The following is a 25,432-nucleotide window of genomic DNA, read 5'->3' as shown; positions in this document are numbered from 1 at the left end:
TATCAATAACTTGCCTTAAGTGGTAAACTCAAAATAAGCTATGCTAATTGCTTATTTTGACTTTTGGCACTGTCTATACAGCAGTTATTTCAAAATAGAGTTTATTCCTCATACAGTGAAGGTTATAGGAGTTGGAGTAAGAAGCCCGTTGTTTTGAATTTATTCTGAAATAATGCTGCTGTGTACACATAGCCTTAAGCTCTGAGCCTCTAGGCATCATGTTCTGTTGTCCTTTACTGCCTAATGTTGAATGGTCTTCTAGTCACCTTGTTAGGATTGTCATGCTCAAGGCTTATAGAATGAATTCCTGTTGACAGAATGGATAGTGAAGAATTCCTGTTGACAGCTTTATGAATAGTGATATCTAGATTGGGTGCTAGTAGCTGCTATTTTGAATTATGCATATTCAATAAGAATAAAACCTGCTTGGTGCATCATAACTACACCGCCCATTAAGCGCGTTACAGCCAGTCCCTGAGTTACGAACGCGATCCGTGCTTATGAACAGCGCAGTCACATTTAAATGAATGGGGTCCGACTTACGAACAGATTGAGTTACGACCAAGTGTTTGGTACATAGCTCGTTCGTAAGTTGGGGACTATCTGTATACAGAAGCTTCAGCAGACGAGTCCTTGACTCTTTGTACACCTATTGTGATTTATTATTGTATTAATATCAATTTCTGTAACTTTAAAACATCTGACTTCTGCCAGAAACATACATAACTAACTTCCAGCTTTTCAGGATCTATTTTTTCAGTGCAAATCTCAGGTGCTGAACGTGCAGATTCACTTCCTACAAAGGAACTTCACATAATTTAGTGAAATCTTGCTTCAGTGATTACAGTTCTCTAATTTCATGATCACAGTATCCGACATACAGGGGTTCAGCTGCTATTCCACGTCTGTAAAAAAATAAAATATATAAATGTGTATGGTATAAGGCAAGTAAGGAATTAGTGCAAATGATAAGGTATGAAAGTACTAGCTTTGTTTATGGAGCAAATTAAGCCTGAGCAGGCAAAGTAAAATGACTTTGAGGGGATGAAAAGATGGCCCTAACCAGAGCTTTAAATGGCACAGTTGGCTTATGAAGTATGCTACTGTGTGTGGTCTAATCTGAGACACTGGCATATTATAAATCTTAAGTACAAGGTGCTCCAACTGTATGGAGGAGCATCAGCACAGCCTTCTTGCCATTTGAAAACAAGCAGCATACAGGAGAAGCATAAAAACAGACTACATTTTGCCTTTATATTCAGCTTTAATTACTTTTTGGGGGGGGTCTGTTTATAGTGCAGTATAGCATTGAAGTATCAAGTTCACTCCATTCTCACTAAATTTGTCTTTGGTCTTTTATTTTATTCTATTTTTGGGGTAGCAGTGTAGGAAATACTAAGGCTTTAAAACCACACTTGATGGTGTAGTAGATCTTTAACTGCCCAACAATGTTTTATATAGAAGCTGTGGTGATGAATGTTGTGCAAATAAGATGTGCAGTATGGGTTGAAGAAAGTTTGAGGGGGGGGGGGGAGAGTGGTAATATTCATCATTGTTGCTAAAATGATCAACAGTGCAATATTTAATGTTTCCATCTAAACAAAACGTCAAAGCTACAGTGAAAGGAAGAGGTAGTTAATATTGCACACCTCTTACAGCAGGTTTAATGGAGTCTGCAATGAGGGATTCTAGATAAGGCATGGTTCTAGGGAGCTGGGGTTTAGCTACCAACCCTACAGACCTGCACTTGCAGCTAGGCTTCTGTTTTCCTGCATAGGGAGTTACAGCTGTCACTGAACAATAGCCATTGCCTTTTATCACCACTGTACCAGCAGTCACTGAGGTTGTATGTATCTTTCCACTGAAGATTCAGACACTGATGTAACCACCCCAAACTACAGGAATAGCTAAGACCTTAAATCCTTGGTTAAAAGTTTTTACAATGGTAACTTTACTACTGAGAAATGCCATGTCCCTCCTCCCTCCAGGATTTCACTATTCCAAGATAGCCCTTTGTAATAGAGTTGAAAGTTATTTAGATCATTTACATAAGGAAGTAGTTTTGAGTAACTTCTGCATGATTCTACCTGTAGAAGGCACTGTCTGGTCTATAAAAGTCTGACAGCAACATTCAGCACAGGCTTAAAATGAGGGAAGTTCTGGCCACCTCAGTTCCTTTCTGAGACTAGTTATAAGTTTAGGACCTATGCTCTGGGCCTGGAAAGATTCAGTTTCTCCCACCCAGCATTGCAGTGGTGCATTAGCAAAGCTGTCTCCGTAACAACAGAAGGGAAGCTTCAGTCCATACATCCTTACTGGAGCAGGGGAAATAGGCTCGCAGTCATTGTCTTTTGGGAGTTTTTCTTTGGCCTGCCTAGCAAAGAAAAATGGTCAATCTATGGCCACACGATGCTGACTGTAGGGAGATATTCCATTGTGGCTATGAAGTTTAATTCTTCCTCATCCCATGACTTTAGACTCTCCCAAGACCTGGCTCAGAGCAAAGTTGGGAGTCCTTATTAACAGGAGGCACCTTAGATCAGTAGCATAGGCAGAATGGCTTACAGAGTTACTCAGTTTACTAAAAGCTAAGCATTTTAAAATTGGTTTGGGGTAAGCTAGTGTAAGTTACTGTTTGGTTTCCAGTTCCAGTTGCTAACTGTTTGCTTTTGTTGTCCCCATCCTCTCAGACTACTTTGGGGCACTTTACCTTTTAAAAAACTGGAATCCTCTCAGCAGTCAGACCAGCTTGTGGTGGCGACAGGTCACTTCTGAACTTGACATTTATAAAACTGCTGCAGAGCATCGGCTAAAATACTAGCTGTGATAGCCGCAAATCATAAGCAGCAGATAATAGCTACAGCCGCTCCCAGAGTTGCGAACGGTCGAGTTACAACCGTCCGCACTTACACTCAAAAGCTCCCATGGAGCGGTCGTAAAGGCGGTCCCCGAATTACGAACGTGACCCGCGCTTACGAACAGCGCAGTCGCGTGTAACTCAATGGGGTCAGAGTTACGAACGGATCGAGTTATGGCCAAGTGTTTCATCTGTAACTCGTTCGTAACTTGGGGATAGGCTGTATTTATCCATTCCTGGATATGTAAGTAAGAGTCTGAATAGAAAGACTCCCTACAGTCAGCACCATAGAAAGGTTTAAAAATACCTGGAAAGAACATGCATTTTATTTCAGTTCCTAGATGTGTGGATAAGGCAGCTGCTGATCCTCTTTCAGCAGGTCTATTGTGGATGTAATACAAACTAGAGCATTTTTTTCCCGGAAGAAAAGTTTCTGCACATTGTTAATAAGAACTCTCCAAGCAGGAACATTTCTCCTTAGACCCGTGGCCTCCATGTATGTGACCTTGGCTGAACATGAAGGAGTGTTTGAACAGCCTATAGGCAGCTTTTTTTAGAAAGCTCCTGAAACTCAGACCATTTGACAAGTGTGACTATGCAGCGGTACTACAAACTAGAGTGAGCTACATTTATTGGAAAAGTAACTGTTCTATCCAAATTTTAGAATTGAAGACAGCAAGATAAATGCATTATAAACAGTGAACTGTTTCCAAGTGAGCAACGTAGAATCACAATTTCAAACCACTATTCAGTATTTCTAATAAATCATGGAACGGAGAGTGACCCTGTTATCTTACCTGACCATGCGACAACGATGCTTCACTAGTCTGTTATAAGCATCCCCTATGTTAGTCACATTTTCACTGCTCCAGAGCCTCTCCCCGACAGCACTTGCTCGAGGCCTGTACAAAGACATTAAATCCAGAACAGAACAAATTTAATAATGGGGCTTAAGCCCACAGGAAACATTTTTACTGCTGACCTGTGTTAGCAACCAAACAGCTGTACAAAATGCTGCAGTGCCTTCAACATATGCCTAATGCTTGCAGCTCTTCACTGACACTGATTAATCAAACCTCATGTTTGAGCTGTTATTCTGATCTCCTCAGGTATGCAATTCTACCTCAAATGCACAATTGGCTAAAGGTAGGTTGGATTTTTTTGGCCTTCTCAAGTATCACGGAATTGGCCAAAATTGAAGATGGGAATACCTGATAGCATGAGATTGCTCTGAAGTGGTACAGAGAATCTTCTTTAATGCCTGGCTAGTGAGTCCTGCCCACACACTCCTGGTCAAACTAACTGACCCATCTGAATCAAGAAGGGATTTTTCTCCCAGGTCAGACTGACAGGGACTTGAGGACTTTCACCACCTCTGCAGCCTAGATCATCTGTACATCTCAGCTAATCCATCCCCAGGGATTAATGCGGGGTGGGCAATAGTTTTTAATGGGGGGGCCACTCCCAAGACTTTGGCAAGTGGTCAAGGGTTGCATTTCTGTGGAGGGATGAGGGGTCTGGGAAGGAGGTTGGGTGCAGAAGGGAGCTTGGGTGCAGGAGGGGATTGTCATCTGGGGCAGGAGCTTGAGGGTTAGGGTCCAGGTGAGGATACGGGCGCACAAGAGGATTCTGGTCTGGGGAGGTGTTCTAGGAAGGGGTACACGGTGTAGGAGAGAGTTGTGACCTGAGAAGGGGGTGCAGAGGGTTTGGGTGGTGATCTGAGGCAGGGGAATGGGGTGCAGGGTCAGGGAAGGGGGGTATGGATACAGGAGGGGGTTCAGGGCCTGGGAGGGAGTTGTGATCTGTGGGAAAGGGGTACAGAGTTTGGATGGTGACCTGAGACAAGTAGTTGAAGGGGAAAGAAAGGGTGGGGTGCCAGAGGCAGGTTCTTTCTGGGAGGTGCTTACCTATGTGGCTCCCAGCCAACAGTGCTGCAGGAACCTGAGCTGCAGTTACAGGCTGCTCCATGTGGTTCTGCTCTTAGCAGGGTGCGGGGAGACTTCACACACTGCTCCTCTAGCAAAATTTTTCAGCTCTTATTGGCCAGAATCTGGCCAATGGGAGCCGAGAGATTTTGCTGGGAGGCAGGGCAGCGCACAAAGCCTGCCTCCTTCAGCATCCAGAGCAAAGAGCAGCCAACCTTTAAATGAAAATGATCAAATAGTCCCATACCATAATCTTGGTGTCAGGTTAGTTGCATCCACAAATTCTCCCCAAAGGCAGGCTTCTCCACCTATCACCAGCTTTTTTTGCTTTTCAGATCCTGTGTTCAAAGCACAAAAACAGCATGGAAATTAACTATTACTCCAACTGCAGGTAACAGGCAACGGCTATAAACTTCACCTCTGATAGATTTTTTTTTTTTTTGGAAAAATCTACATTCAGCTATCATGCATGTCCCAGCCTTTAGAAATATATCAGTCTGAGGTGGGCTTGCAAGCTTAGCATTAACTAAATGAAGTCTTGTGTCTTAAGTGATTCAATATGGCTTCAGAACATGTAGAGCATTCAAGTACCAGTAGGCATTTGATGGCAAATAGGAAGTTAGGTGTATGGATCTGAAGATTGCATCAACTATGAAAAGCAGTTGCTGTTAAAATGTATTAGTTGGGGATGTCTTAAGCAGGTATTGCAAATAGCTGCACCTTTTTACAGTGTATTAGTCTCCCAGAAAAAGAGCCACCTGGACACCCCTTCTTCCCCAGGCATCAGGACCCAAATTCCAGACTGAGCCACACTGTCAGAATGCTGTCTGTTACAGCAGTTTTTAGCGTGGCAGCGTCAGCCCCTGTTGCCTAAGGCTACTGGCCCAGGCTGGCAGGTTTGCTCCAGCAGGCTCCAAAATGCTATGTAGACATACCCTGTATAGCCAAGGGAAAAATGTTCATGTATACAGAAAAGCCACAGAAAAGTTGAAATAAATAATTTAAAAGCAGCTTAACACACCACTGAAGTTTAGTGGCTGTACGTTGTAGTATTTCTTCCAATCCTGTCCATAACTAATATAGTCTAGGTACCAGGGGGCTGCCAGGATTGTGGTGAACCCAGCTCTCGTTACATTGCTTAGTTCTGTAGTATACAAATTTCCAATCCACACTTCAACTATTGTGTCAGATTTTATCTAGAAAAAATAAGAAAACACACTAACATAAGTAAATGGCTATATATGATTTTGCAATCTGTCACTGAATGCCTGAGTCTAGTTTCAAACAAAGGAGTGGTTTGTTTTAGTAGGACCAACATTTCAAAGATGTCAGATTTCCATTCCTTGTTTTCCTCTAAAGAAATGAGAGCATTCTTTAAAGTTAAGTTTTTAGTGTATCAATGTGATTGTTTTAAAAGGAGATTGTAACAAGATGAAGTCAAACATATATTTGAAAGTAAATGCCTTAATGTTGCTCTGAATTAAATAAATGAATGAAATAAGGGACTTGAGATATTAGTGCTATTCCAATGCAGTTAGAGTGCAAAGTTATTGATCACAGAGCAATAACAAGTGAATACAAGTGAATAATCATACACTTATTATACAAGTGAATAATCGCTGCACATTCCCACACCTATCTAGAAGTTCTAATGTCCTTATGACTATCAGTTTCAAATCAAGTGCTGTAGAAAGAAGCTTGGTAAAATTCCTGTTCTAGCAATCTTACTGTGGGCAGCACTAGGGGCAAACAATCTTAACTGGCTTCAAGACTGAGCTTTATAAGTTTATGGAGGAGTCTGATGGCACTGCCTATAATGGCACGTAGCTGATCTGCTGCTAGCAGCTGCAGATCTCTCCAGTGGCTGGTGATGGGGCACTAGACGGGGAGTGCGCTGGGTTACTACAGAGAATTCTTTTCCTGATGTCTGTCTGAAGGGCCTCGCCCACGTGCATTAATGGTGGATTCTTTAACTTGAAGTATTTACATCATAATTTGAGGACTTCATTGGCACAACCAGAGGTTAGAGGTCTGTGACAGATGTGGGAGGTTCTGTGGTCTGCAATGAGCAAGAGGATCAGACTAGATGATCATGATGGTCTCTTTTAGGGATGTAATAGAATAGTTGACTACCTGATAAGCCTAGGCTTATTGGGTAGTCGACTTGACTACTTGCATTTCCTCCCCTTCCTCCTGCTGCCACTATCAGAGGCAGCAAGCAGGGGAGGGGGAAGGATTTGGGGGGTATCAGATCATCATCTCCCGTTGCCCCCTTGCACCGTGGAGGCAGAGGTATAGCAGGGAACCTGGTGCAAGTGGGGACTGAAGCAGTCCCCTCTTGCGCTGAGTTCCCCACTGTGCTTCCCCCCCCCCCATCAACTAATCAAGTAGTTATGCAATAAGCTGATTAATCAAAATTTAACATCTGTAGTCCCTTTTGACCTTAAAATCTGAGTCAAGCTAGGCTCCAATTCTGTAAAGTTTCAGCATCAATACAGTTCCATTGGTATCAGAGACTAAATTAAAGGCATTTTGCAGTATTGTGTTTAAGTGATTTGTCTATTTTGTCAGATCTTACCTTCACACCTTTATCAAACACCTCCTGCCAGACTATGTATCCTTTGTTAACAGAGGAAACAATACCCAAGATTCTAGAATTTTAAAACATAGGATTATAGTTAAAAATGGTAGTTCTTAGATCACCTAATTTTAATGCAAAAATACTACACTTGTGTGATATTTATGCAGCAATAGGCTCTCAGCCCAATGCATAGTGTTGCGTAAGGCCTACAACAAAGCCTGATCTTTGTATTTCTTGTCCTTCACCCATCTGCCTTACACAAAAGACACAAGCTTTAAGAATCTTCTGAAAGGGAAGGATTAACACAAACCAGTGACTCTAGCCAGAGATTCACAACTACAAAGGGGTGTGGTTTTTAGTTAGAAAAAAAATGCAGGGTATAAGTTAGCTCAAAAATGTTAAGGGATACAAAGGTTAAATCTGGTTACTTCTATCAAAATATTAAATTACCACAGTCAACTCAAACCGAAGACATTTAAATGACAAGACACACATGGATATATATTTAGAGCATGCTTATCACTAGCACCCAAGCATCTGAATGTTAAATCTGCACTGCACCAAAAAGTTGTAAGTCTCATGCTCTGTATCTGAAGAGGAAAAATGTGTGGTCTTGTAATTCAACCCCTCTCCATGCCATCATGCACACTTACTAATAAACTAGGTGTTTTTTAGGGCTGACAGAATTTGAGGAGGGGGACAGGTCTGGGAAGAAAAAATTAGGGATGTTAAAATTAGATCAATCAGCTAATTGAATAGTTGATGGAATGTCCATCGACTACTTGATTAGTCAATAAGGTCAATTCCGCTTTGAAATTTAGCAAGAGCCTGCCCAGCTGTTGCTACCTTTCAAAGGCAGAAGTGCCCCAGCATTCTGCCTTTGAAATGTTCAAGTGTCTTCTGCTGGCTCCATGCTCCAGGTGGGACTTCTGCTTTGAAACGTACAAGAGTCCCAGGAGAGACTCTTGTACACGTCAAAGGTGGAAGGCCACTACTGCACCTCTGGAGCTGGAACTGGGGGGAACTGGCTTTAAGCTGGCTCCTCCCAGTACCCCTTCCTCTCCCCCCGCCCTCACCCCAAGCACACATTACTGCCTCTGATACATGTAGCAAGGGGGGGGGGGGGCAGAAGCGGCTAGTCAAGGGACTAGTTGACTATCCCACAAGCTTTTGCTTATTGGATAGTTGACTAGTTCCTTACATCCTTAGGAAAAAATAAGTTTTATTAAATATGCTGGTGAAAGTGAAAAACACAACTTACTTCTCAATATAGTAAGATTCCAGTTTAGCATAGTCAGTGCCAAATCCTTGCTGTTTCATAAACTCTGTCACATCAGGGTTAGATTTCCTTAAGAGGGGAAATATTAGAAGTGTTACCCTGATCCCTTACTAAGATTCCCAAACCCAGTTAGACAGCTAGCTATGTGTTGCTGCTACTGCTATCCCTTTGTAGGAGCATGACATGAGCTTAAATGTTACAAACTAGAGTATAAGGCTAGGCAGAGAAAAGCAATTTCCTTTCACAGAAATTTTTGGTAATTCAAAATTTGAACTTTTAAGTTTTGTTCCAAATCAGAAAAAGGAATGTGTTCCCAGCACTGGAGCACTTCAGTTGGCAGGCCATTCTGAAGCCTGGGGGTCCCCTTCTATGGCAGCCTACCTAGCAGAATATCTTGAAGAACAGGGTAGGGCAGCAGGCAGAAATTTAAATCCTTTCTAGATCAGGCCTAACGTGACAGTGTTGATATTTTAAAATACAGCTGTATTGTATGTATGAAATGTTAAATTACTACAGGTCGGACCTCCCAAAACCAGGACTCTTTGCTCTGGCAACATCTGTTGTCTGGCAGGACCACAGATGTTCCTGGACCAGGGAATCCCGGCTGGGAGCCCCAGTGGCAAGAGAGCTGGCAGCTCAGAGCCCAAAGAGGCTGGGGCTGGGACCAGGGCAGGAGTCCTGGTAATGCAGCTGGGACTGCAGCAGCCCTAGTAATGGGAGTGAGGATGTGGCAGCCCCGGTAACAGAGCTGGAGCCACGAACTCGGAAGCCCTAGTAGTGAGGCCAAGGACTCAGCAACCACAGCAGCTGCTGGGACTGGCATTGGGGAGGGGAGGTGTGACCAGTTGTTTGGGACCAGTCAGGTCCTGAGGGTGCCAGACCAAAGAGAAACCAACCTATAGTACCGTGATGGATAACTAACATTTTCCCAATTCTAGGAAAAATTTAGTAAAGCTGGTTGAAAAAAATTTCAGTGGAACGTGTCAGAATTTGTCAACTTGTCAAAACAGAAACATTTCAGAGACTGATTTCAACATAGGTTCACTGGAACCATTCCTGCAAGGCATCTTTCAGAACCCAATTACTGTATCAATAGTTACTCTTCCTAATTGCAAATGGGCTTTCTGAAATATTCAGTGCTCACTACCTTTAAAGTAACTTAACTGGTGCAAACTAACAGCATGCAGCTATCTGTACTATTGTCCTTTTACCCCAGTTGGGCAGATGCAAGAAAGGCAAGGGTTTTTTTTTGTTTTTTTTAATTAAGAGGCTGCTTTTCAGTATTCAATGTCTTAATTCCTCTAATCCAAAAATTAGAAGTGGTATATGAAATAACATTTCTCTGCAAGACTGTAGCTTCCTTTTGCCATATGAATTTTAAAGGGATCTTTCTATTTTAATATTACTTTGTTATTTTGAGTAAGACATTCAAAAATGGCCCGCTCTAATTCTTTCACTGCCTGGAATTTGCAAACACTTCTCCCTATAATGCATGTTGTAATAGCAGCTATGACTGGGAGAAACCTAAAGTCATGTGACCCTGTTACATCAAACAGGGAAAAGCTGAATTACTTTCTGTATGTATCAATGAACGAAATGCCATAATTGCTGACTTTAGACAGATTTTAGATGCCCCATCCCTTTATGCTTTGAACTGTCACATCATACCAACAAGAGAAGTCCACTTCATCTCCTCCCAAGTGGACGTAGGTATCAGGAAATACTTGGCTAATTTCTTGGAAGAGATCCGTCATAAAATGATAAGTTGTATTCAAAATGGGGTTAACAGGACCATAAGAACCACTCCGGTGTTCTCCATTGTAACATGGTGTGAGAAGGTCTTTCTGACCTAATAAAAGAAGCAATTAAGAGGATCTGTAGCAGCAGCAGCAGCAAGTAGTTCTGTGGCACCTTAAAGACTAACAGATTTATCTGGGCATAAGCTTTCAGGGGTAAAAACCACTTTGTCAATTGCACGGAGTCCGCAGGATTCCTCATTGTTTTTGCAGATAGAGACTAACAATCTTACCCCTCTGAAACTTGATACCTACAGCAATCACTTCAAATACTAGTGCTTCCCACCAAAGCTTTGCTCCTGGGTACTTGTGAGGAGGCATGTGCAGGTTCTAACAAGAAACATGTCAGGCTGTTGGAAAGAATGGATGGTGGAAAAGAAATGAAGGACAGTCGGGGAGCCAAAGCCCACTATTGGGAAACTGGAGTTCGGTCCTAATCCCAGCTTTGCTACCAGCTTTCAGTGAGACTTAGATCAAGTCACTGAGTCTGCATGTCTCATTTCCTCATCTGAAAATGGAGCCTGATTCCTTACATTGAAGAAGGGAGAACAGACTTCATTCAATCCACTCTGCAAAGTAACATGCAATCCTCCAATGCTAGGCTCTACCTGGGCACGAAACCATTGGCTCTCAATTTCATCTAGTACAACATGTTGCAGGACAGCTCCTTAACATAGGGTACTCTGTGCACTTCACACCTGACTTCTGCTTTCTATACTGGCTTCCCATTGAATTTCTAATAGAGTTCAGGGGCTCAGTCCTTATCTTCAAAGTGCTCCATGGCCTGGGCCCAAGATACCTAAAAGACAGTTTAAAGATGCAGAACAAAGATTGGGGTTGACAACTTTGCTCTTCTGGCACAATGAAACACTCCATAAGAAACTTCACCGCTATCCATACCAGTTGGAAGGCACCTTTTCTTGGATTTTGCCTTCTTGAATATAAACACATAGCGACGGATCTATTTAACAAACAAAACCCCACACAACCACCTTATCAAATAAGACATTTCACCTCACACACTTCCCTCTCTGGTGAGGTTGAGCAAATAAACATGTGAAAGATGCATAGTCTATTGCTTAATCTTACCTTTGCCCCAAGATTGTGTATGTCCCGGGGTATCAAACTCTGGGATAACCCTAATGCCTCTTAACCGAGCATACTCAATCACCAGACGGACATCAGTTGGAGTGTAGACGTGATTATAAAAATAAGATCCCTGTGAAATGTTCACATTTAAAAAGAATGTTTATATAATATACAAGGAACATGCAAAAAACTTTTACTGAAATTTTGTAATCCCTTTCCTGACAAAGTCACAAATAATGTGCAATTACATTCAGGGATAAGTATGGTCTAGTAGCTCTGGCAGCCCAGCGAAAACTGCATTTTTATTCTGCAAGAATGAATGGTCTACACTTAGAGATTTACTCTGATCTAGATCTTGCTTAATAAATGAAATCAGTCACTGGCTTCCAGTTACAAAAAAAGTCTGATTCACCAACTGCCTTGTTCAAAGAGTCATGGGCTTAAAGTACAAAATAATTGTTTCACTAGACATCTCTCCAAACCCATCTGGTCATACCTGCACTACTGGTTCTGAAATATTAATGGAAAATGCTGATTTGAGTTGGGAGGTGGAGTCAGTTTAAAGTTACTATGTCTCTGGTTGTCTGTTTCTTTCTGCTGCCTGATCTGGAACCACTATGTCTATTTTATAGTGGGGCTCGTCTACATTGGCCCCTTTTCCAGAAGGGGCATGGTAATTTTTGAAATCGCAATAGGGAAATCCGCGGCATTTAAATAAAAATGTCCGCCGCTTTTTTCCAGCTTTTAGAAAAGCCGGAAAAGAGCGTCTACACTGGCCCCGATCCTCCGGAAAAAGCGCCCTTTTCCGGAGGATCTTATTCCTACTTATTCCCACCCCCTGCATCCCCTCCATCTCCCCAGTAGCCCTGTTCCCAGGCAGCCCCTGCTGCTGGCTGTAGATCCCATTCTCATCCCCCTGCAGCCCTGTTCTGTGGCATCGCCTGCCATGGGTCAGTAGCCCTCATTCCCGGATGCACTTCTGCTGAAACCCTATCAAGCCATGAGTGGTGGGGCTCAAGATGAGAGCAGCAGGGCTTAATCCTGCATTCCTGGAGCTCCCCTTGGGGGAGAAGCCTCCACAGGCCATGGGCAGAATCAGGGCCAGATTAACCTTCTGTAGGCCCTGAGCCAAAAACTTTTGTGGGCCCTCAGGAGGTAATGGAGGAGGGCATTGGGATGCCAGTCACAAGAGCAAAGGGGCATAGATGGCAGGGGCAGCCCTGCTCTGCCCAGGGGACTATTTACAAACTCGCAGTTCTCAGGCATATATACAGTGGCCTGACCAGACCTATGCTGCCAGTATGCCCCTTTCTCCTGAAGGCAGGGTTGTGCCATGCTCCGCAGCTCCTTGACTTAACATCCCCCCTATAGCTAGAGCCTGCTGGAGCCCTGCCAGACACACAGCACCCTGTGTATCACCCCTGCCCACAGCCCCACCGCAGATACCTAGAACCTCGATTGCCTAGACCCCCCCCCCAACACACATTTATTTCCCGTCACCTCCCAGCCCAGTACACACACAACGAGGCCCTCCTAGAGACCCACTCCCCTACACCCAGCCTCCTGAACAGCAAGATGAGGACAAGGCAGGCACTTCTAAAGAGCAGTAACCACTTAATTGCAAGTATATTTTTTTACCTATTAGTCATAATAATGCAGTATTGTCTTTAATGGGTGCTCAGTCAACTTAATGTTATTTTGAATGTTTGTACTGCATTTGAATTTGCTTACATCCCAGCAATTTTATCAGGTGTCCCGTACTTGGCATAGGGAAATATGGTCATACTAAAGTTTCCAGAAGTTAAACAATCTATTCCAAACTTGGTGAACATCAAAAAGTAAGCCACCTAAATGAAAGACATCTCGACTTTTCTGTAGTTGTTTCAATTGCTATATTTAAGATTAAAATACTTTAACATTTTAAATCTAACCAGTGTTAAGTGACATGAGAAGTTTTCAGAACATGTCAGTATTAGAGTGAATGGGTTTACTGTACTTTCCTATATATAGGAATTAATGTTCCTGTCAGCTATTTTCTACGTTGTTTGAACAAAGAAAACTCCAAACCATAGCATAAGTGTCACAGTAGCCTCCAAAATAACAATTGAAGCTGCTCCCCCATCTGAAATGGCAATCCTGTGACAGACGCCTAAATATTTTCTTGTAGTGGATTTTATGCCAAAAAAAAAAAAAAAAAAACATTCCATTCCTGCATTTGACTCACCTTGCCACTCAACTCAGGGAAAGTGGTGCTCTGGTAAGGGAATGAATGGTCATCTACTATGTGCCAGTGGAGAACATTAAACTTGTTAAAAGCCATGGCATCCTGTAATGAACAACGCAAGATCAACATTTTAGTTAAGCACTTCACTGTTTGAAGGGTGCTACTACTGGTCCTGCTGTAGTTTCAGCTGCAATATTCTGCACTGTCTTATGGAGCATTGCAAAGTATCCTTGTCTCCTCCCCTGCTACATACATTCTTAAATCCTAAATAGGGGTGGCCCATCCATATAGTCAAACTAGGCGGTTGCCTAGGGCACCAAGATAAATAGGGCGCAATGGGGTGTGAAAGGGTGGCATAATATCGTTGAGGGGTTTGGAGGTGGGGGCGCCAATTGCATGGTTCGCCTAGGGTGCCAGTTGCTGGCAGCTAGTCTAGGGCCGCTCCTGATCCTAAATGCATTTTGTATATGCTTCTAGGTGTATTTCTTGTTTTTTCCTATGTAGTCATCCATTGCAGAGAGTCACTCTGATTCTAGTTGACTGACTCATAGGAAAGTAACTTCCAAAATAAGAAACTGAAGAGTATGAATTTCACACCTAATCCTGCTAATTTTTCATGTAATGCTAGTCAGCTAGCACTGTCACCACCACTCTCCGCTCCCTCCACCGTCCCCCTATACCATGGGTTTGGATGCAAGCAGTGTGCCAAGGAATTCTATAGTTTACACATTTCTATTTTGTGTGCAGCTGCATTTTAATTAACTGTTTCCTCATCAGGGTTGGTTTTCCCCCCTTATGTTCACAGTTATGTAGGCAGCAATACTGGTGTTCTGGAAACTGGATACAATTGAGATTTCCCACATTATTACAAGCCCACACAGAGAGTTGTATTACTTAGAAACTGATATATGGGATTTAGGATTAAAAAAAAATTACCATCTCTTTTTCAGGTTCTCTCTTAAGCCAAGACCTACACCATTTGTAGTCCCTCAAAATTGTGGTATCCATGATAGAGCAAATATTTTAACTGAATTGGTAATTGCCTGTAATTCACTGTTGGAAGGCAAGTATGGACTTCAAACATGTTTAGATAGGAAGTTGAGTAGGGATGTCAAATTTCGATTAACTATACAAGAGTCCCCACTGGGGCTCTTGTACATTCAAAGTGGGGAGTCCACCGCTGACCCTGGGCTCCACGCAGGCCCTTCTGCTTTGAAATGTACAAATGTCCCCAGTGGGGGCTCTTGCATATTCAAAGTTGGCTGCCACTGCACCTGTGCCCCCTCCCACGGAGCTGGAGCTCGGGGGAACTGGCTTTTAAGCCTGCTCCCTCCAGCACCCTCTCCTCCTCCTGGGCTGCTGCCTTTCTGTGATAGAGGCAGCAAGGGCGAGGGAGGGAGAGGAGAAGCAACTAGTCGACTAATGTGTCCACTATCCGATAAACTTTTGCTTATCGGATAGTCAATTAGTCGCTTACATCCCTAGTTATGAGGGAAGTGTTAAAGAGCAAGAAGGTTAGTCGATAGCAGAGCCATTGAAACGGAATACATTTAGGAAAAAATGAGGAAAACAAGGAATATGTGGATGAGCTTTAAAAATAATGCAAGTCTTAAGAATCAACTTACATTTGTTTAATTTTCTTAGTGTTAAGATGTCAGCCCTTTTAGAGAAGAGCAACAAATGTCATTTTGATTAGAAATGCTGTGACTGTGCAGTGAGTCTATAAATTACTCACTGGGCAAACACTTGGTTTTCTGGGCTCCAACTGAACTCTAAAAACAAGCATTTTAGAGGTCAAACACACACTGAGTCAACATACTACCTGACCTATATCTACATGCACTAGGGTTGTCCCCTGTTCTCAAATTTACTCCATCTGTGCTCCAGAACTAAGCACACAATTCAGCATTAAAACAGCAGGAAAAAAAAGAGGTAGTAGACATGTAAGGAAGTTATATATTCTCACATTCAAAGGCTTCTCTACACAATCACAGGTACGTATTTCCTCTTCCATTAAACCACAGTGCAGGAGTGTGGAGGGAAAGAAAGGGACCATAAAGCCCAAAGCTGCATGTGCTATAATATAGTTATTGGAAAAATTATGTTCCTTTCCACTAAAACAGTGATCTGTTTGAAGTGAATCTGAAATCTTTGAGATAAATCTAACATTATTGCTATTCCTTTAAATGCATTACCCTCAAGGGTGGGCTCAACTTCAAATTAGGTAAGAATGCAAAAAGCCTTATAATCAAGTCTGTTTACATGGCTCCACCATTTGGATAGAGGATGCATGAAGTGTAGCATGCATTAAAATGTTATAGTATAACTCCACTGGTGGACACTGCAAGTGCAAATAAAAATATGCAAATGAGCCACCTAGTTTATGCCCACAGCATCCATCCAGTGGCGTTATAGTTAAAGTCCTGCAAATCCACAAGTACCTGCAGATATCTACATCCATGGATGTGGATGTCTACAGCTCATTTTTGCAGATATGGATGCAGTTACAAAATTTGTATCTGAACCCTAGAAATTTGTAGATATCCACTTTATATCCATGGATATCAGCAGATCATTTTTGCAGGCAGAAATTTTCTATCCATGCAAAGCTCTAGTTACAGTGCAGCACACTAATGCATGCTGCAATTTACACACATCTAAGTCTGAACTACGCAGCCTCTATTTAATGGGCTGGAGAGAGAGAGACCCACACAACCCTATCCTGAAAGACTAGGTTGTCAAGAACATCTACATCATTCCTTAGTTGTAAAGCTCACAGTTAGAACACATAGTTTGATGAAAGAGAAACCTTTTAGGAGTTCAAAAACCATGAACTGTAATGATGTGCCTCTATGGCTCTCTGAATACTATGAAGATGTACTGGCAAATCAGATTAAGAGCTACGAAAGAATCCAGAATATTACTAGATGAAGATGAACTTTAATAATAACTCTTGTTGAATAGGTTAAAACAATTACATTGAAGTGGGTTACAGTACAATCAAAAGGAAAACTACTTGTGACTTCATTGCTGTTTCTAAATAATGGAGACAACTTGGTTCTACCCCTTAATTCTATTTTATTTGTGAACCACTTCAGATACTTTTAAAAATATTTAAGTGTTTCATTTTTCTCCTTCTCCCCAACCCCTGCCTCCACTCCTGGCCAATTTCCTCTCTTGAGGATCATGATGTAGATGCGGAGGTCACTTCCAAATCAACAGGAAGAAGGGCTATCAATCAACTCAAAATAGGGGGGGGTACCTCAGGTTAAGACTTCTGGAGTGTCTAACCACAGCAGGTATCTTCTCTGTATGACGATAAGGAAAACAACCTAGTTAGGAGCAGCAGAGCAAGAAATACACTAAAATCTCAGGAGTGCTTTACAAAGTGGGATACTACAAAGTGTCTCCCCTTTCAGTTTGGTGAAGTGGAATAAGAAAGTGTGATTTGTTTGGAGTCTCACACTAAATCAGTATATTACAGAACCCACATTTTCCTGTTCCACATTCTCTTATTCAGGCCACTAAACCACACTAACCTTCCAATAGCTCTATTCCCGTAGCCCTTAAGTGAAGTCCTAATATAAAAAAATATTAATTCAATAAGGTCTCTCTTGCCCACTCCATTAAACAGTTAAAGGCCATGCATTATCCCATTTACTATTGAGAATTCAACTTGACACTATTACATGAGAATATTTGCTACTCATTTTTTTAAAAAGAGTTTTTTGACAGTGCCTTTACATTTGTATGCATGTAGATACTGAACAAATTACACTCCCCCACCCATTTCAGTTTTCTGGACCTTTAGTGTAGCCACTTATTTAAATAAGTTATAAAATGTATTTGAACAAGGTGATATTAATCCCTCTGCTCTAAATTTAAAGCTTTTCCATCAGTCTATGCATTGCATCAGTTTCTTTTCAGATTAAAATTTACAAAGTAAACCAAGCTATATGTGTACACAGAGGAAATTAGACCAGGGTAGTTTTAGAGGCTTCTAGGCAATTCTAAGTTGCCTAGCAATAGAAATAAGTGTTTGTCAAATGTCTCTTGGTGTCTAGCACTAATTGCTTTCCTAACAAATAGCCACTTAAGCTTATTTTATAAATGTATAGCTTTACAGTGACAAATTTAGTGAAGTTTGTTGAGCTAAGGTGTAGAACAAGATCAGCAGACATTTGAGGAAAACCCACCAGTTACTACAAAACGCCAACTTACCAGGTTTGTAAGAATACTTTTGAGGGGTAGAAAGTGTCTTGATGTATCAAGTAAGATTCCTCTGTGGGCAAATCTTGGGTAGTCAGTGATTTCTGATTCATTGATAAGGAACTATTACAAACAGGATTTGAAGAATTAAAAAAATGTTAATTTATAATTGTCATATAAGTTTACTATTAAGTTCAGCTATAGTGCAGTATACAGAAATATAGCTCAAATAAAAAACACCTATGAAGCTTTAAGTTAACCAAACATCAAGAGAGAAGTCTACATTAACTAGCTTCAGAGGACCATTTAGGAAAATAAGACATCATGGAGAGGAGCATTTGTGTTGCCTCTAGTCTAGAAGTTCTGTAGTGCTGTCCCTTAATAATAGCAGCATGTGATTCTATTGCTACCAAGAATTTGGTTTTATTTAATAGCTATACTCACACTCCCGTAATCATCTTCATAGACCAACTGGCTGAAGGTTTCCAAACCTAGAAAAATCAAAGAGAACGTTCTCCACAAACCTCAATCTAAATACTTATGTCACTAAAACAGTCAAAGATGAGACCATTAGAAGCTTAGATGCCTGAAACATGTTTTTTTAGCTGTCTTTTGAAATATATTCTCCTCTCCACCATACACTGCATCTCTATTCCCTCCAAGTCCCAACTTTAGTTAAATGGGAAAAGGAAACTTTTAATCCTGAAGAGGTTAACTTGTATCCACTATTCTAAGTGTATTAACTTGGAAAAACTTAAAACAACAAATAGACTAGTAGTATCTTAAAGACTAACAAAACATGTAGATGGTATCATGAGCTAAGTTGAATTGCACTAAGACTGTGCCACTGCATGTAATTAATCTTCTAAAGCAGGCATGTCCAAAGTCCGGCCCGTGTTCCGGTTTAATACGGCCCCCCAGGTAATTTGGCAATATCTATCTTTTATGGCCCCCAACGAATCCATATGTATTGAGATGAATACATTGTAAAATCTCAGTTAAAGTCAGTTGGTCTAAATCAGTTATAAATATATTTGGACACAACATGTATATTTGGTGTTATGTTCCTGTTCATATTTTTTGAACTTAAAAGTTGACAGACAATCTTTATTACCAATAATATGTAATGTACTTTACAATGTTCCTGACATATATTTCAGCTTCCTGGATTTTTTTTTTTCATCTGGCCTTCAGATATGAAAGGCAGAGTGATTTAACACCTGTTTAGATTGGTCATCCATGTGACGAAATGAAAAGTATGCCGTTTGCAATAAACTTTGCATAAAATAGTTAATTTGCATTTAATTTTAATGGTTCAAAGAATGTCAGGCAAAATGGTCGGCCCTCACGCATGTTCACTTCATCAAATCTGGCCCTCTTTGAAAAAAGTTTGGACACCCCTGTTCTAAAGGATTGGAAACCCACAGGCATACAAGAGCTCACTAAGCTTGTGATTTGCAGCCAAGAAGTTCCAAGATACTGACAAGTCCAATTGCTCATATTTGAATAGAAAGAGTTGCAGAATGGGGGAAATTCCAGATTCAGTGTGAAATAGGGATGAAAGCGACTAGTTGACTATCCAATAAGCAAAATCTTATCGGATAGTTGACTAGTCATTTCCTTCCCCCCCTTCCGCTGCCTCTAATAACCAGTTTAAAAGCCAGTTCCCCCCAGCACCATCTTTGCAGGGGAGGCAGGGGGTAGCAGGGACTGGGCACAAGCAAGCTGATTTCCTGCTGGCTCTTAATAAATGTAAAAGGCTGGTGCGCAATGGGGGCAGGACCCTACGTGAGCTGGAAATCAGTTATCCCAGCTCATGCTGGGTCCCCTCCTGATGCACACCAGCCTTTTAAATGTATTAAAAGCTGACAGGCTCTGTATACATTTAAAAGGCAGAGCTGCAGAGCGGTCAGCTCCCAGGCCAGGAGCTAACCCGGTTGCAGTTTCCCCGCTTATCGACAAGTCAATGTAAAATCCATTGACTAGTCCAATGGTCCCCAACCTTTTGGGGCTGCTGCACGCCCGGGGGCGGGGCCGCCCATGCGCTGTGTGCCCGCGGGCAGGACTGCCCATGCGCCGTGTGACCGGAGGGCACACACAAATGCCCCAGCGGGTGCCATGGTGCCCGCGGGCACCGCATTGGAGACCACTGGACTAGTCGATTAGTTGATTAAACTAAAATTTAACATCCCTAGTGTGAACACTCAACTTCACATCAAGTCTAAGAAGGATTTGGACAACATCCTTCTTCTACAAGATATAGAAGAACAGAACTTTAAACAGAATGATAATGTTGATAGGTGTTTTGACGACATTCACTTACTAGATAATTCAGAGTATACATTAGTAGTTTTACGGTTTTCTCGCCAAGAATTTGATTTAATTGTGCAACCAGGAATACTTCCCTCTATGGTACTGAAACCCTTAGATAGCATATCAACATCAACTTACCTCTTAATGCACCCCAGACCTTTTCTGCCTTCAGTACTGCCATGGGTTCTGTTACACTTAACTGATCTTTGATGGAAATTGACAAAATACAAGTTATTGTCTTAACAAGATGAAATAGAGATTCATTACATTAAATAAGAGACAATAATGACTTTAATATAGCGCTAGAATGGGACTCTACAAATCCTAACATTTATCTACAACAACTTTTAACTCTGACTTCCGTTGTTTTTAACAGTGATGGTGATCTGTTACTTTATATTCACATAGGTCATTTTGCACATGCACCAGTATATTTATTAGCAACGAAAATTCCTTTTGTTACTGAAAAGGGCTAATTACACCCAATGGAAGGAAAGCAAGTAGAGGTGCAATATGGAAAGAAGAAAATTATTTCAGTAAATACTTCCTATATTTCTTGAGATTTAAATACCACAGTATTTATGCTAAGAGGTTACCTCATCTGCGTGTGTACTGATTTCAGGGAGGAAGCAGGTCTGTAAGAGGATGAAATTCATCTCCCCCCCTACCCTATCTTTCAGAATTTGAACATTTAAGTCTTGAAAAATATTGAAATGTCAGTTATTAGGATGTAAGTGTTGTCAATTAACTGATGAGCAAATGCTTATTGGTTAATGCTACAGACTACATGCATTTCTCACCCCCGCAAGTACATTTTTTTGGCAGGCTGGCCAGCAGCCCAGCTCACGCCCAGCTTGTGCCAGGTCTGGGACTGATCCCTGCTACAGCTCTGCATTTCAAGAGAATTAGGAGCCAGGTGGGCAAGTAGCCTGGCTCTGTTCCAGCTCTCATCGAGGCTGGGAACTCTGACTCCTTCCCCTGGACAGAGGCTGCTGCCACCCTACACTGCTGCCTCTGTGTCAGAGTCAGCAGCGCAGGGCTACAGGCAGCCGGTCTGCAAGGGAAGCTGGTACAGAGGCAGCAGCGCTGAGTGGCAGGGGCCTCCTTGGGAGTGGACTACAGAATAGTTGATTGACCTCATGAATTCTTATAGGTTAATGGACATTTCATTAACCGATATTTAACGTCCCTATTAGTTACTACAGGATCTAACACTATCATAAGTGGAATGTCCACACTTAAGCAGCCTTTACAATGAACACCCCACTGGTAAAGGTATAAATAGCAGGGCAGCCCATGAGTTACGGCTTAGGTGCATATAGCACTCTGCTTTCCTGAGTCCTAGGGTGTATACCATACATGGTGCTTTATGGACCAAAGCAATGGGCTTAAACTGCAGCAAGGGAGGTTTAGGTTGGACATTAGGAAAAAGTTCCTAATTGTCAGGGTGGTTAAACACTGGACTAAATTGCCCAGGGAGGTTGTGGAATCCCCATCTCTGGAGATATTTAAGAGTAGGTTAGATAAATGTCTATCAGGGATGGTCTAAACAGTATTCGGTCCTGCCATGGGGGCAGGGGACTGGACTCGATGACCTCTCGAGGTCCCTTCCAGTCCTAGTATTCTAGGATTCTATGATTGTTTCCTGTATCTATGCTGTGGTAGCATCCTATTACTTCCATGCTGTCTGAGTTTCACCCTGCCATCAGGAAACACTGCAGAAGTGCTAAAAGGGTCTGGCAGTGGGGAAAAGTTCTGACAGCTGAAGCTTTCGCAGTGACCACAGATACAGCCTGCCTTTCACTGCGATGCAGTGCTGTATCCTATGCGCTGCCTCAAGCATGGAAAAGCTTAGACAAAGTGTAAGACTTCCACCATTTAACCTGTTTATCTGGAATGTAAACTGAAGAAGTGACTGACCAATTTATCTTCTAAGACAAGATAAAAACTCATCAGGCTATAAAGCAGCAATCAGTGTCAAGCTGCTGCAACCGTGAGGTTCGCAAGATCTTTTTATTCCTTAAGTGAACCTATTGTTACTCAGTATCATTTGTAATCCACCTTTAGATAAGTTGCTGACTGTTACATTCCAATGATATGTGTGCTTGGAAAACAAGTGCCAGTGAGGAAATTGAGTGGAACTTAAACTTACAGCTGTGGAAGGAAAAAGCAGATCTCTAGAAAGCTGGAATGTATGATTGTAATGGACTTTTTCCTTCCCTCCCCTGCTATCCATAGTTCATATCCTGTCAGATACTCACAGGCCTCATTAGACGTGATGTTGGGATAATTGTCACACTCAGAATCTTTGGAGCTAATTATGACTTGAAGCTGCAATAACTCTGTTCCAGCATGAAGCGGCCTTTGACCCCGATTTTGCCATTGGGAATAACCAAAGATGTAATCATAATATCTGCACAAAGAAGCAAAACCAAAAAAGGAAGCTTTGAAGTGAGTAGTGGGCTCTCTACCCCACCCTTGGTCCCCACATTCTGTGCAATGGAGCTAGGGAAATTCTGTTCAGGGAATCACTAGGGATGTCAACATGTAGACAACTACATGATTAATCCATAAGCCCAGGCTTCCCCCTCAGTATCAGAAGCAGCAAGGTGGGGGAAAGCAGTAGCACTCAATCTGCTTCCCCCCTTTTGCTGCCTCTGATACAGACACAGCAGTAGGAGGATCAAGAAGGCAGGTGGGAGCTGGCTTTGCACACCTGCCTGCTCCTCCCTACAGAGGTCGGGGAGAGGCAGGCAGGCAGGAGCAGGTGCTGGGTGTGGGGGTGGGAGTAGGCCCAGGCTCCCTGCAGACAGAGACTGCTCTGCAGCAGCGCCTATCCGTGGGGGTCTGAGCTCCCTATGGACAGGGGCTGTTGCCGCACAGCAGTCTCTGTCTGTAGGGAGCTCAGGCCACCACCCCTGGGACAAGGGATGCTGCCACCTCACACTGCTGCCTCTCTTTTTAAACTGCCTCCCCTCACAGTCTGACTTTCAGCTCCCCTCTCCTGCTGCTGTCCCTGACAGAGGCAGCAACTTGGGATGAGACGGGCTCCTGGGGCCAGAGCTCACAGGCTGCCAGGCTCACCTGTGGGGATTACTGAATAGTCGTGTACCTGCTAACAACCCTAGGAACCAGGGCCACCCACCAATGAGCAGCTAGTTATAAAACCAATCAGGAGCCCGTCCGCAGAGGCTCAAAGTCCAGCTGCCTCTCCCCTCCGATGCGGTTGCGCCTAGGAGAAAGGGGAAGTCGCGCTCTGCTTTTCAACCCCGCACAGAGAGCGCCCCACCCTCAGCTGAGCGGGGCCGGGCGGGCTACGGAACAAGCCCCCGGCTCCGCCGACCCCGCCCGGATGGCAAGTGCCGGCCGCGCCCCTCACCTGCGGAAGGCGTCCTGCAGGAGGGCGCAGCCGGGCCCCGCCGTGGAGCCCGGGCCGTGCACCAGCTGGAAGCGGCGGGGGGCCAGCTGGAGCTGGCGAGGCAGGATGCTGAGCGAGCGGGGTAGAGGCCAGAGGGAGCCGGAGGGGGACTCGCCCAGCTCCAGCGGCTCCTCCTGCAGCAGGGGCTCGGGCAGCGGGGGGCGCTGGTGCAGGCTGGAGGCGGCCAGCGCGGCGGGGGCGCACAGAAGCGCCAGGAACAGGCAGGCGGGCTCCATGGCTCGGTGCTGCCTTTGCGATGAGCGCGGGCGGGCTCAATCGATCCCCGGGCCCCGCCTCCGACCCGTCACGAGGCAGCGAGGCGGAGCCGGGCTCCCTGCCTATGGGGCTGGCGCGGGCGCGGCTTCCCCGTGATGCTGTTACAAGGGCCGATTCCTCCTTCCCCCAAACTCTCAGGCGCCGCGCGTTGCCTCGACCGGGACGCCCGCCACGTGTCGGGTCAGCGCGCTGGGCTGCTGCCTCTGGTGGGGTTGTGTTAATAATTCTCCTGGGCGTGAGTGCCACACCCCGCCTTGGAAAGCGAAATGCCTGAGTTCCTGGGGTCGGACTCTTCTCTGCCCGCCCCCTTTTCTTGCCCTTTAAAGAGGAAACCCTCCTCTCCAGTACACTTGAGCAAAGCCTGGACCAAGTGAATGGGAGAAGTTGGTGGATCTGGTTACCCTGCTGCAGCAGCAAGTGACTCTCATTTCATAGCAGCTGGAGTAATGAGGATGACTAGTCCAATAGGCACTTCCACATGCCTCCTTTGAAATGTACTGGAGCCCCTCGTGTGACTCTCGAACATTTCAAAGGAGGAGTGCAGAACTTTGTGTGCTGCATGGGGTCAGCGGGAAGTCCTGGTGGGGGCTCTCGCGCTTTTCAAAGCAGCAGCGCAGCATGGAGACTGGCGTCAACAGGGGACTCGGGACGGCTGCTTTTGTGGAGAAACTTGCCAGTTGTCTATACTGGCCGTTTGAATTTCCGCAAGAACACTGACTTCCTACTGTCTGAAATCAGTGGTTCTTGCGGAAATACTATGCTGCTCCCGTTCGGGCAAAAGTTGTTTTGTGCAAAAGCTTTTGCGCAATAGGGCCAGTGTAGACAGCTCAGATTTGTTTTGTACAAAAAAGCCCCAATCGTGAGAATGGCAATCGGGGCTTTTTTGTGCAAAAGCGCGTCTAGATTGGCATGGACGCTTTTCCACAAAAAGTGCTTTTTGCGGAAAAGCGTCCATGCCAATCTAGACACTTTTATGCAAATGCTTTTAACAGAAAAGTTTTCCATTAAAAGCATTTGCGGAAAATCATGCCAGTCTAGACGTAGCCACCAGGTTCCAAACCTCTCTGAGGCGCTTACCTTCTAAACAGGGGCTATAAAATCAGTTGTAAGAAAGGAGAAAACTCCAACAAGGTTTTTCCTCATGCTCACATACATTAATCCTAATTCTCTCTCAGTCCCCAGGGAGAGCCCTTGAGAAGGAGCCCTGCTGCTGCAAAGCCATGGGAGTCTTTGAGGTTGCCCCTGCCTTTCACCTCTGTCCTGCCTGGCTGTTGTCAGGGTCCCTCCCCACTAGTGTCCCCTAATAGGCTGAGGTCTTGCAAGAGGCCTTTGTGATGTCACTGCCACACTCACCTTCCCTTGTAAGGCTGGTGTCCTGACCTTGGCAGCCTCTTTGAATGTTTGACTGGCTTCCCCTGGATCATCACGCTTCATGACGGCTGAGTCTGGGGATGAAACTGGATGT

The 25,432-nt window shown here is 43.7% G+C and overlaps 1 protein-coding gene across 1 annotated transcript; it reads right to left on the bottom strand.

The window, feature by feature from the left end:
- Positions 1 to 638: 638 nt before the first annotated feature.
- Positions 639 to 24,193, bottom strand: HEXB (hexosaminidase subunit beta). Its single transcript, XM_075932266.2, has 14 exons — positions 23,653 to 24,193; positions 22,535 to 22,686; positions 20,412 to 20,477; positions 18,405 to 18,451; positions 17,973 to 18,083; positions 13,752 to 13,853; positions 11,528 to 11,657; positions 10,311 to 10,491; positions 8,625 to 8,711; positions 7,361 to 7,433; positions 5,804 to 5,978; positions 5,030 to 5,120; positions 3,655 to 3,759; positions 639 to 905 (listed from the first exon to the last, which is right to left on the bottom strand). The coding sequence occupies exons 1-14, from the start codon at positions 23,925 to 23,927 to the stop codon at positions 842 to 844; spliced, it is 1,659 nt and encodes a 552-aa protein (XP_075788381.2). The 5' UTR covers positions 23,928 to 24,193; the 3' UTR covers positions 639 to 841.
- Between the last annotated feature and the right edge of the window lie 1,239 nt (positions 24,194 to 25,432).

This window comes from Pelodiscus sinensis, chromosome 6 (assembly GCF_052426305.1).
Source record: "Pelodiscus sinensis isolate ZL-2025 chromosome 6, ASM5242630v1, whole genome shotgun sequence".
Classification (NCBI taxonomy): domain Eukaryota; kingdom Metazoa; phylum Chordata; order Testudines; family Trionychidae; genus Pelodiscus; species Pelodiscus sinensis.
Note: the sequence above shows the minus strand (reverse complement) of the source record. Positions and strands in the feature narration are given on the sequence as shown.

Coding starts and splice junctions, on each gene's coding strand:
- HEXB (XM_075932266.2), bottom strand. CDS start 23,927: ATGGAGCCCGCCTGCCTGTTCCTGGCGCTTCTGTGCGCCCCCGCCGCG. Junction 8,712..10,310: donor GAAGTGGACTTCTCTTGTTG/GTATGATGTGAC, acceptor TCCCCTCTTAAG/GAAATCTAACCCTGATGTGA. Junction 906..3,654: donor CATCGTTGTCGCATGGTCAG/GTAAGATAACAG, acceptor ATTTTTTTACAG/ACGTGGAATAGCAGCTGAAC.